We start from the raw sequence: 13,523 nt of genomic DNA on the forward strand, positions 1-13,523 counted from the left end.
CAGAATTAATATAACTAATAAAGGAATTAAATAGCACTGCATTGATCCAAGTGAGAAAAATTCTTAGAAGTAATTGACATTTTACTGACAGAAGTCATGTGGGCACGGATGCTTGCTTGTACAGAGTCAGGGGGAACACCAGGTTTATAAATGTCTCAACTGCTCTGTAAGAAAGGCTGTTACATGAACAATTATATTTTAGCACCTGCCATATAGTCATTAATTATAACATGCTCATTTCGCTTTACATGCTACTTAAATGCTCACCCTTGTTATGTAGTTTCTTGATTACATGTATGCAGAGAGTGAAGTCATTCACTACACCAAACCAGAATATTTGGTGTTATTTTATTTCAAGTGTTTGACTGCATTGAATGTTGTTATCTTGGACATGTTAATTCCAGTTCTAGCTTGTCTTGTCATGATAGTAGCAGAGCAATGTTAGTGAAAGTGCAGATCTCCATGCTTAATTAGAAATTTTACAACAAGATAATTAAAAATCTGCTAGTTGGCTATTTATATAATTATTTTCAAATTAGTCTCATTATGCTTTATTGCTTGACAATAGTATGTATAAAAAACAGAGTTTTACTGTGCTTATGGCAGTGGTATTTAAAAGTGGTAGAGAATATGTATTTGGTATTAAAGAGAAAAAAGTATGCTAAATATTAGCAGAGAGTTGATTTTGCTACTCATAAAAAAGAGATTAAAATTATTATCGAGTGTCAAACATTTAACAGGTAGGAGCACAAAAACAAATTCTGGTATAAAATACACTTGCCAGAGAAGAAAACGATGTCAAAATAAACACTGTATTGCAGAATTCTGTGGGAACTCTTGCTTTTGTCAGAGAAAATTGTAAAAAGGAGATAATGAAAGCACACAATATTGTGATGTGTTGACTAAGAGGAATCATGAAGTTCATGCGACTCGAAAAAAGAATCTTGCATCTTTGCATTATTTTCATCTGAACTCTGTTTCGGTGGTTTAGTTCAAATTGTCAGTTGTGATTCTTATCAGAAAGTACCCACATAACACAGTCCAGAATCATAACAATAACACAACTCTGTGTGTGTTTTCTGACAGTTTCCAGATAAAAGGCAAGCTGGAATGAGCTTGAAGAAAAACTGTTGGTCCTTGTTTTAGGGGATGAATGGAGCTGAGTGGTAGAATTCTGATAACAACTATGGAATTGGTACCTTTTTGGATGGGGAAAAACACACCTATTCTCCAGCTTAGATTACAAAATATTACACAGAGGCCAGTTTTAGCCTGCATTTTATTAAATAATTTTCCACCTGTTCTTAAGATATTTTTAATTACTAGAAAATCTTTTTCTCACTTAATGTTGTGTTTTAATTTATCAATCAGTAGTGATTCATGAAAAACGTTTAATAACATTTAAATCTGGCAGTTTCATGAAAGAACTGAAAGAATCTACATAATTCATTAAAGTGATGGTCTTTGTTGCTTCTACTTCAGTTTTAAGACTTCAGTGTGAAAAATACCGACTTGTTCTGAGATCCAGGTACACCTACAAACCATATGTAAGGAAGTTAACAATGCCTTGGTGTGTGCTTTGTCTTCTCAGTCGATAAGGAAAACACTATGTTCTCTGGAGCTGGCAGAATAGCCCATTACATGTGTGCTAAGTACATATGTAAAATAATTGTATGAGTAATAAAGCCAATTATATTGTACCCACATTTAAGTATCTCAGAATTTAACTAGCAAAATTAGTCAGCCTCATGCTTTAGTTCAGGCAGATTATTGTATAAAATGAATGCATATTCATTTTCTTTTTTCCAGTTTGTGGTTCAAATACAGTTTTGAAGTCAATTTTTCTGAAAAGAGATTTTGAATGTATGAAAGTAAAAAGATTTACTGCTATGAAGAAGGGGAAGAGAAAAAAATCCAGGCAGAGACCTTGCGGGAAACAGTGACTCATCCACTGTTTATAAAGTGCAATATGTTTGGTACATTTCACATTTGCTAGTCAAGTCCTTTCTATTTTACATTTGCTTGCAAACTTATGACCCTTGAAGAAAAGTGTGAGCATTAAACTACTTCTAAGAACTGCTTTTATTTTAAAACATTGTTGGCTAGGTGATATTCTGATTTACCTACTGTAGATTCTCTGACTGTTGAAACTTATCCAAACGAGTAACAGGTCCTGAAAACAGACTCACTAGTGAGCCCTTCTTCAGGGTCTCTAGCAGTGATTTCAGGGGGAAATGCATTGTATATTTGTGGAATTCTGCTCACTTTCTCCAACAAGAGATTGAAGGATTCTCTGTCATTTTTGCACAGAATCTTTTAAAATCAAATGAGCTGATGCATTTGAAATACATTTCAAAGATTTCTCTAAAATCTAGACTACAATTATTGGGAGAGCTGTGTTCTGTAATTCAGCCATAGTAAGAATTCACTTTACTGAGCTAAGAGAGAGAAATACGTGATATACAGAATTTAAATTTCAACTTTACTTGTTATTTTCCTCTGGAAATGCTAACGCCAAAAACAACCGAAGATTTTTTATTTTTTATTTATTTATTTAATTATTTTTCTGGGTGTCCTTAAAGTATTGCTAGGAGAGAGGAACTTCCCACTAGTCTGCCACTAACACACGCACACCTGGCACACTTGGACAGATGTCATTACAATAAACACAGACTTGTGATGTACTGTGTGTTGGGGGGAGATGATGAGCTAGTATATAGAGCAAAATAATATAGGTAACTTATATGTAGAATAAAGGATATATCTATGCCGTTTTCTTATCCTTGAAATCCAGCAGTCTGTATTGGAAAGACAGTAATAGAATCTATATAGGAAAAAAAAATCAGATCATTACTGTGTGCATTATGTTTTGTGAACATCTTTCTATTACAAAGATAAGAATGATCAAAATGTTATTATGTTAGAATAATAGATTTCTGAGTCATGCACAAGACATTTTTTGTCTATGGCCGTGTTACATATCTGGGGGTAGAGTCGAACACAGAATTTCTTTATCACTATTTGTAAGACTTTAAAATGATGGATGTCAGATTTCAAGACATCTGCGGGGAAACCATTATTTAAAAGCAATTTTTGCAATCAGAAAGCAAAGCTCTGGTATTATTAGTGATGCTAGTTCAAAGAAACAGTTTTGCAAGAAGATATATAATCACCGTAGAGTTTTTGCTGTTGCAACTTCTTTTGTATCTGGTCTATGGATAATGGCAATCTGACGAAAGAGCAAGTAGTTGATAGGAAAAGGCACTGTGACAGCTCCCAGATACTGCTAATCCTCTAGGGAAATGCATGTGTATATACTTCCTAGTCTCCATGTCTCTCAAACTGGATGCCAGATATCTAATGATGGAAAACCAGAAAATGTCAATAACTGTGTGTAGGCCAGAGTATTTTAGCCAATGAAAATGAATGAAATTCCAGAAAGCTAAGAAATAACTAGACTTGGAGACCAAGGCAGTGCAAAATACTTTCAGAGTCTGAAATGAAAAAGTTATATTACCAATGTATCTGAAGCACAATTACCTGAAAAAAAATCTTTTAAAGAATGTTATTTATGTTTAATATGTCATTAATCAGAACAGGCCTAAAACTCTTCCAGTTGCCTTGCAATGGTTTCTTTATTATGTATGACTGATTGTTTAACTTGCTTGAAGATCATACTCTGCCACCTACACAGAAATGGAAAACTGGATTTGAATGCGAGTTAAGAATAATAACCTATGCAGTGGAGAGATAGCTATGACAGATTCTTGCATCTTTATTCCAGACTTTCAGGTGATATCTTCTACTATAGAGAAAATTTTCACAGTCAACTCAGAAATTTCATAAGTTCTTGAGAACTTTCTTCACCTAAGGAATTCAAGGGAAAAGCATCCACAATGTAGCATGTCTCTTCTGATTCTTTTTAGCACAGTCTGTCCTATTAAATGGCCATATATTTTCCATGGAGAGCTGCTGTTTAGCAGATAAATTCTTTTGGTCATGATCTTGACATTGGCCAATAGCTATTCCTAACGTATGCCACAGTTACTCATGTTTTCCTTTTCATATTATTTTTGGAGATTGTTCCAAACTATTTTTGATATCTTTAAAGATTGTGATGAATATTTATACTGTCACATATATTTAAGACAATAACTTAAAAAAAATTAATTTACTTGATATTCTGTAGCCCATCTGTACTAAGTCCCTTGGCATTTTATGACCCTTTTACTCCCTTAAAAAATTACAGTGTGTAAGTCTGAAGTTGCTCTATTGTCTGTTATATGGTTGCCATTATATGTATACATCTAGAAAACTCATAGCACATCAATTACAGTGTTTTCCAACAGAAATTGAATTTTCATCATCTGTGGCCAACAATAATATTGCACTGGCTCAAAACCAAAAAATGCCATGTTTTGACTTGTGTATCTCAGCACTAATTTAGCATCATATATCCCAAAGGAATTTCTTTTCATTTCCCTTCCTCTCCTTCTCATTTCCTCTCCTCCCCCTTCCCTTCCTCTTCACTAAAGATACCAAGTATAACATCCTAGTAATATCAGGTAGAATCAAAACAAAATACCTGTGATACTGGTCAAGTACTTCAGAAGTTATATTGATCTGGAGAATCACTGTTTTGTGAGACATTGGTATTTGTATTTTTTGGTATTAATTCCTTGGAACTGTTAAGTTTCAGTATCTATTTATAGATAGATGTCTATATATCATGGGTATCTATACGGATGTATTTGTTTGTATGCCTATCTGTCTATAGGTATGCATTTCATAGCATGTTGCTCAGTCTGTATTCTGGCTCCTGTTCCTCATGCTGCAGAGCTGCTGCATGTACTTCAACAACTGGTTAGTCTGCTTCTCCTTCCAACTACTATTCTGTCATCTTTTGATCAGAAAAAAATGATAGATATTTCTTCATTCATGGTCACATAGGGGGATTCTAGACACCATCCTTCTTCATAGTTGTGCAGGATACTTTGTCACTTCAGTTACTTTGAAGATTAACTAATGCTCCCACCTTAGTGAAATGACAATACAAGTTCGATGTATTATAATTTTCAATGAACCTGTCCTTTAGTCTAAACTAGCTTCTTAAATGTCTAGTCAATGAAGAGAGCAGACACTATTGACAGACTTTGACAGACACTATTTGATTTTTAAGACATGCTGGGTGAGTCTCATCGAGGTGCTCCTGCAGTAGCAGAGAAAGTCATCTTCTGTAGTATTGCAGAAGATGACTGGCTACATCCAAAGAAAGCCTGAAAAATGAAGGGACCAGTCACATACTCCGGGAAAATATCAGGCTGAGACCCAGAGGCTTGTAGAAGATGAGCTTCCTCCCACAAAATGCCAGATCCTGTTTGTGAAGAAAACTTGTGGAGATATTGCAGAAAGGTTCTTCTGTGCAAAAGTACCACTGATTTGCTCAAGACTTAAGATGTAGAAAAATATAATAGCAAAAGAGAAGAACTGGGAAGCTTCCTAAACCAAGTTACTGTGCTCTAGTCTAAGCAGAAAAGTCTCAGCAGGGAAATTAATCTGTGTGATGGCACTGACGTAAGTCTCTGCTCAGTTTGTGTGTGCATATAAACAGGGAAAGCAAGAGAGAATAACACAATTTTATAAATATTCTTACTTATGAGGAGTGAAAAGGGAAGCCAGATTTTAAAGACCTGCATAACTGTTTGCACAGAGCTTTACCACATGCACTATGATAGATCCAGCAATGTTTGCCAACTTTTCTATCTGTACTCTGAATGAGTCACAGTTATCTCCAGTACTCTCTAGTTTTTCAAGCCTGGAGAAGTCATTAGGTTAAGTTCCAGAGTGGGTTTTGCTGACGTCAACACAAAGAAATAAATTGAGGCTGTCCTACACATTTATGTACACAGAGTGCAATCAGCTTAATGCAAACCTCACAGAACTGTTGAGAGAAAAAGCATTCAGCCTGATCCATGATGGGATGAACTGTGCTGGGGAATATGGGTAGCTATAAGGAGAATGTGGGTAACTATAATTTAGCTCTTAAACCATTATACAAATGCAGTTTTTGTAGGTACTATTCTAAATTAAGCATGATGAGTTTGTGATAAAGTTCAACCTTTTTGTGGCAGGCAATCACAGCATCTCCTATAGAATTTAACCAGTGTCTGGGGACAGTACAAGACATCAGACAGCTGGGCGATTTTATTGGCTCAATAGTGTCAGAACAGGAGAGCCTGCATGTGAACCTGAAGTAGGCAAAACGGGTGCTGAAAGATATATTCCCCACATCATTACAAAGAACCTGTACCAGCCATTCTGTCTTGCAGAAAGCCTTGGAAAACAGTCTTCCTTGACAATGTGACAGTGACAGCATAGGTAGATTTCACATCACTCCCTCTAGCTTCTTATGCATAGGGAATGCTCTACCTGCCTTTACAGAGTGGATTTAATCCACCAGTCATATAAGTACCTAAATGTAAATCTTGTTAGGAGATGCACAAGATACACTGATTTCCTACTGTAAAAAAAATAAAAAAATCTTCATACTTAGTGATTTAATTGCTTTACAAACGTCTTAAACAGTGAACTGCAGCAAGGTACAGTACTGAAAAATAAAATAGCATTCTGGGCATAAGTCCCATGTCAGATTTTTATATTTCAAACCTGTACATTTCAAAAAGGTAAAGAGAGAAGTATGTAGAAGTAGTTGTCTTCCTTTTTTCTTCGCTACTTTAATTAGTCCATAAAATAAATGGATGCATGAAACTTATCTCTCCACTTGTTCTCTTGCTTTCTCTTGAGCAGGGGAAGATTTCTGACCCCTTGCTTTATTATGGAAGCAGAACACAGATTATGGCATGTAATGGATTAAAGCTTTAAATGTCAAACCTCTTAGTTACCATCTTAATTGCCAACAGATTTGAAATTACAGTAGGAAAAATAATTATATTTCTAGACTTCTGGCAAAGAGCTACAGATCAATATGAAAAATGTGACATTAAAACAAGCAGAGTAAAACAGTTTGGGTTCTAGCTCACATGTAATCTTTTGGATTGAGAAATAGTACTAGACATCAAAACTTAACTGTAGTTGCAAATCTTGATGTTGGTGAAGCTCTGTTTTTGTGAGTGGTAAAGTATTATATGCTTTTAGTCGAAAAAGTCTGCTTTCACATGAATATGTGCTTGGGAGATAAAGTAAAAATAGCTTGCATCATTTAGAAAGAATAGTCACTGGTTGCGATGGGCAAACAATAGCAACAATAATGGGAAAATACATTGGAAAACAAACAATTCAGGAGTTTTCTGCTTGACTTTCATCCAGTGTTGGGAAATTAAATAAGAGATCTCTAGGGCATCAGTTAAACAGATTTTTACCATTCTAATTACCTCTGAAAGGATTAGTATGAAGCTAGAAAATATGATGTATATTATCTATAGAGGACTTTTAAAAATTGCTGTTGTGTTTTCAAGCAGGATACTTCCTCATTCTAATAAAAATGCCTTCATTCAGTGTATCTGGTACAGATATATCCTTGATTAATATCTCTGCATGATCAATATATTGATTAATATCACTGCCGGATTATCCAATACTGAAATCTACAAAAAGTTACATGCTGGTGAATTCTATATTCTATATATTGATTTTTCAACTGAACAATTCAGGAGTCATCTTAGTTGGACTCAAGCTTCATACAGTCTAATTAACCTGTCATACCTTTTTAAATGCACTTTTTGAAGAATTTGTGCGTATACTCATTCAACAAGTAGAGCTGATTTCTGAATATTATATGGAAAAATTCTGTGACTTGTTGGTGTGTTGAATGAAAATTCTAAGTGGACAAAAAAAGGCTGTTTGGAAGATGAAAAACTACCCAATTAAAACAAAGTTCTGTTGTCATTTAATATTCACATTTTCCTTCCCTGCCTTTTTTTAACAGCTCTCAAATTCCTTGTAGCCGAAGTAATTACACTGCAGGAATTTCAGCTCCCCCGAACAGTACTTTTTTCAGTGCCATGTTTGAATGGAAGTCCCATGAACAACAATGTTCATTGGACTAGGCCCAGAAAAAAAAATTGTTAAGATATGTACTAGTTTGGGGACTGGTAAAACTGCTAGATGAAAGGCTGGGGAGTTTAATGGAAAAACATATTTGGTATAGCACTCACTGAGGATTTGAAGATCTTTTTTTTTCCCTTGAAACTCTCAGAAGATACCAAGATCATTACGCTGAGCTACATGAAGTCTCTCTGAATAACCTAAGTACAGCAATCCTATGCACATAATACGAAACAGAAAGAAAAGGGAAATTTCTTTGTGATTTGCAGCTTTCTCTATGGACGGTGAGTGAACATGCTTCAAAAAGCAGCAAATTATTTTGAAAAGCTGAAAGCCAGAGCAGGAAAACTGCATGAAAAGAAATGTGAGTCTTGGCAGACAATAATAAGAAAGATCATGACTACATGAAAGGCTTTTAAAATATGACAGCACTCTGAACACTGCATATTGTTGAAGAAAGATCCTCAGATCCTTCAAGATCCTGGCAAAAATGAACCTATGATCTGATAAAGATAGTTGTCTTGATGAAGGTGTAATTCTGTCTACTTCTCAAAGGAGTAGAAATAAAAAGTGGGGCAGGGTAAAACTGAATCAACAATAAATAGCTGGTGATGGCTGTCTGATCATTTTTCCTTTAGATAATTGCTCAGTGGTTGTGTCATGGAAATAGTTTCATGTAGTGTGGGGATCAGTTTCAGGCTAACCAAACTTTCCACTATCATGATGTTCTATAAGCAACATATATTAGATCTAGGAGGATATTTTACCTGTTTCAGTAGAATCTGCTAGTCTCCTAAATTTTCCTATGTGAAAATGCATATTACCAGGATATTGGTTATCTCCCTGATTGTTATGTATCATTATTTCATGGAAATTTGGTGAAATTCATAATTTGTGGATAATGTAGTATGAATTTGCTTAGTCGCGTACAGCCTAAGTCACATCTCAGTATTACCTTTTTTCCTTTTTTTTTCAGACTTAGTGTCCCTCATGCTTAATTTGATAATGCCAGTATTATGCTCTTAACTGTGTAAATTTACCACTCTTCTGCTCTCCCTCCAACCAATACTGCAGTTGCAAAAGATTCCCAGCCTTCCTGATCCTGCTTGTCACATATCAGAAACGTTACCTAGCACATAGTAAGTGCTTTTTGAGAGTTAAGCTGGAAGGAAATGGGGTCACAGGGAAGGAACCACTGTGGCGGGTCCTTTCCCTCCTCTGCAAGAGGGGGCATGCAGTGCCAGGGTGCTGTGTAGCCAGCTGCACGCGGGTGAGTGCTCGCTGCTTGCTTTCTGCTGCTCTGGCTGGGTTTCACGTTTCGCATCAAGACCTGTGCCAGCACCACTTTATTATGGACCCCTCGAGGTGCCTGGGAAATGGCATCTCACCTGAACCACTCATGACCAGTCCCACGAGAACCACAGTCCTGCTCCTGCCTTGGAGCTTTCGTTACAGCCTCTGTTTGCTGCGGTTGAATTCTTCCTGATTTATGTCAGCGTGATGTCAGAGTAAGCTCTTGACTTTGAATCTCTGTTGAAATCTTATCTTGCAAACAGTAACAGTTTGCTACTGTCACTATCTGAACTTGGTCAGCTTTGTTTTCTTCACTCACATAACATTGGTTTGTTTTATGTAGTTATGGTTCTACCAGCTGCAAACACCATATTCTGCTTCAGCCAACTCTAGGTTATTAGGTTATGAATGCTAAAAATTATGAGCAGTGCTTTAATTTACATAGCTATAGCCACACATCATCCAGAGTGAATAAAAGCCAGATTGTAAAATAATTACAATCTCTTGAAGTGGAGCCAGCCTCACAGACCAGATCCATCCGTCTTCATTAATTTGTATACAGTTCTTTTACCAGAACAAACTTTCTGAAGGTACTCGCATGGGAATGCTGAAACAGCTGCACAACTTTTATTTTGAAGAAAAACAAGTTGAGCCTTGGAACAGTGCGTTTAAAGAGCGAGGGAGAGAGTGACTCTGCATTTAAGACTTTGACCAGCATGTGTAAGAAGTGCTCTCATGGCTGGAATAATCTAAAACATTTTTACCTGGGTAGCACTTGGCAAAGCTCCCCTTTTTTCCTGCACAGTTGAAAGGAATCCAGTACAACTCTGTGCTTCGATCAACTTGACTCCAGTTTTGCTCAGCCTTCAGGGTCTGCTGGTGCACGGACGTGCCTGTCTTATGTGGCCTCTATGGCCCTTTTCTGCTCAACTGTCAGAAAGAGGGAGGGAGGCTTTCCCCAGCACCAAAATATCGTTCTGTGTGCTCTCTGCAGCACAGTAGCTAAGACCAAGTTTCCTGGTTACTCCCTGGTCTTTTTGGAGTTATTTGCTGGAAGAAGTCTTTTTTCTGTCTTTAAATGGATGATTGTGTTACAATCAAGAAAAAGCATCTCCAAAGACCAATCTTTAGGTAAGTGATGCTACTGTTTCTTTGAACTGAAGACGTTATGAACTTTACATCCTATTTGTTAGCTTAAAGTTCATATGCGAACACACAAAAAATTGCTCAAGAAAAAGAGTTTAATGTTAGATACTATTAGATAATTTTGGTGGTCAGATTATATTTTTTCTACTTGTATGGGGACTTTGGAGATTTTTCTTTCTGTCATCTACATTTTCTATGGTTTTGTGGGGGATTGCCTTTATTATGAAAGAGGAGCAACATAGCTCTTGAAACTTTTTTTTTTTTTTTTTTTTTGTGCGCGTTTTGTTTTGTTTTCCTACAGCTCTGCAGTCCCTCAGTGTATTCTGGAATTATAAAACTGTTTAAATGTGGAACATGAGTCTTGGTTGGTTTAGTTGACTATGTCTGGATGGCAGAATTTTCGTATTTGAAATGATGCGCCTTATAGAGTAAAGGAACTTGCTTGCTGGGACATACAGCCAAGGGATTAAAGTATAACTAATTCACAAGACTCTTCTGATAGGAAAAGCTCATGTTTAAAGAGTAACAAGTTGGAAGTTTTGTGAAGTGGTTCTTCACTGCCTCCTACATATGTGATTTTGATCCATGAAATAAGTTTCTGATTATTTTATATTTTAATGTCAATTGTAAACTTCTTTTTACAAATCAGGACTAGATTTATTTTATTTATCTTTTACTAAAGCATACCCCTTTATTTCCTTTGGCCACTGCTAGCTTCAGACTAAGTGATCTTGCATGGGAAATAATGTTTCTCAAACTACTAGTAAGGTTTCAGTGGCCATAGGATTAAATATACCTGCAATAGTTCACACTTCTGTTTATGGCTAGTGACATCTTCAACAAAACTCCAACTCTTACTGGATGACCAGTAGGATATTGAAACCACAATGTTTATATGACAAATAAATATAAGATTATAGATGGTCCCAGAGCAAATACAGGTTTGTTATTTATTGGATGGCCACTACTGATGTCATATATTATGAGATTACAGTAATGGCTGGCATTTCAACTTCAGAGTAAACTCAGGTAGCCATGCCAGGATTATGTTCTGCTACCTGGGGAGAAGTCTTTCAGTAGTGTACAGTTATGGTGCAGAAAGGGAATACAGAGATTAAAAGGTTATTACAGGAATGAAATGGCCTAAATGCTAACCTTAAATTGGAAAGTCCTGTGTGGATTTGCTATGTAATTTATACCAGAAATCAAATGAAATGTATTGCACTTTGCTTTAATAAAGTGGGGCTAAGACGTTATTTTGTAGAAAGCTGTTGATTGAAATTAATAGTTTAGTTCACTATATTTGTTTAAACATCTGTAACCATTTTTAAAGGATCAATGATAACTATCCAATAAACTGTAACCTTTAAAAAATTATTATAAAAGCACATTCTTCACAGTCTTTTGGGGCCATTAGAATTGTGGGTGAAGTGCATATTTCCTGATGTGTTCAGAAATCTGCTGTAGCTCATGTAGCACTGGATAGTTTGCAAAAGTTTTCTTAACGGATATCTCCCTAAATTGTCTCGTGGTTGTAAACTTAACTCAATGAAATACAAGAAATTTCAACATTTCTTACCCAATTCATTCCTGCAAATCAGTTTTAAATACAGAGCAGCAACTAACTATTGCTGGCATGCTTAATCCAGAGCAAGAAAGCCCCTAATATGGAAAGCCCCCTAAGAGCCCACGGCTCTGCAGTGACTCTTCTGGCAAAAGATCTCTGTTATAGTACAGTAAATGCTTAAGAAACATTTCCAAGGTCGGGACCAGCACAATATTTTAGGCAGCTCAAACAGAAAGACAATCTCCGTATGCCGTAAAGATCGTATCATGTACAGTAAATACAGATGCTATCATAGTACATTAAACAGATGATTTTTTTAAAGTTCATTTTCCTTCTGACTTTGGAAAATATTCTCCAGTGAAATAGTGCTCTTACACACGTATTGTGAAGATTTAGCCTCAGTCCTTTTAATCCTGTAATTTTCTTCCCATGTAAGTAGTATTGTTTTACTGGGTGCAAACCTTACTTTGAAGTAACTGAATCTGCAGTTCAGATGATATTTTTTCTCACAAATAGAGAAGAAAATATCAAATTGCCCATATATAAGTGTGTGCATGTGTGTATGTGTGAGTGTAATCTGTATATACAGCCAACAGTAATTTTAGATGTACACTAAAAAAATCAGGTCTTTCTTGGGAGCTATATCAGAACTTAAGTACCTATGAGTATCTTCCTTAGCAAGGTACATTTACAGTGGATATATACTTTTGTTTGAGTTGCCTTTCCAGTAACAAAAAAACAAACAAACACCAGACTGAGGATCTATTGTAAATGTTACCTTCCATGTTACCAACCCTTTGTGTAAGAGTATGATAAGTACTATATTTTCAGATGTGGAAATCAATAATAAAAGTTATTTCACACTTTTTTTTTTTTTTTTTGGTAAGTCCTCAATTCATGAAGAGGTAATAATATAAAAATGCTGTGAAAGAAGTGTAACTTTTGATATTTCCAACCTAGTTGTGCTACGAATTAACTAAAAAATTCATTCAGAAATATAGCTGTGTAAAAAAGCCAAGCTTATGAATCATATAGAAGTATTACTAAATCACATCAATTTGGATGAAATTTTGTAATTGCATCAGAACCCAACTGCTAAATACTTAGAGATTCCTGCCTTTGTTAATATCAAAATATCAGCCTGTTATATGCGAAGATATTTCAACAGAGCTCATAGCTTGGATATTCGCTAGCTATTTTAATGCTAACATAAATTACTGAGGACATTCCATATTTTTATTAAGAACAGCATCTTGAGCATATTTGCTATAACTGGAAATGGTCAAATTAATTCAAACAATAAACAAATCAGCTTTCTCAAAGAATGCAGTGGGAGCTTCATAGCTCTGCCATTTAAAATTGGACTGAATAAAGCCATATAAAATATGCTTTAGGAAACAAATCCTTTCCTGCCAACTGCATAGATTAGATGACATAATAAGTGTTTTAGTTC

At 35.7% G+C, this 13,523-nt stretch overlaps 1 protein-coding gene across 5 annotated transcripts in view; it reads left to right on the forward strand.

Moving 5' to 3' along the window:
* The window catches only part of PDE1A (phosphodiesterase 1A), a 183,405-nt gene that overhangs the window by 55,977 nt on the left and 113,905 nt on the right, over positions 1 to 13,523 (forward strand). The window contains exon 1 of one of the 5 annotated variants that reach the window (XM_040561587.1): positions 9,993 to 10,488. The exons of the other annotated variants lie outside the window; for them this stretch is intronic. Within the exon in view, the coding sequence (XP_040417521.1) occupies positions 10,436 to 10,488 (53 nt within the window). The 5' untranslated portion in view covers positions 9,993 to 10,435. Of the gene's footprint in view, positions 1 to 9,992; positions 10,489 to 13,523 lie in introns of those variants that run through there. 5 annotated transcript variants of the gene reach the window in all.

Source organism: Cygnus olor, chromosome 6 (assembly GCF_009769625.2).
Source record: "Cygnus olor isolate bCygOlo1 chromosome 6, bCygOlo1.pri.v2, whole genome shotgun sequence".
In the NCBI taxonomy this organism is placed as follows: domain Eukaryota; kingdom Metazoa; phylum Chordata; class Aves; order Anseriformes; family Anatidae; genus Cygnus; species Cygnus olor.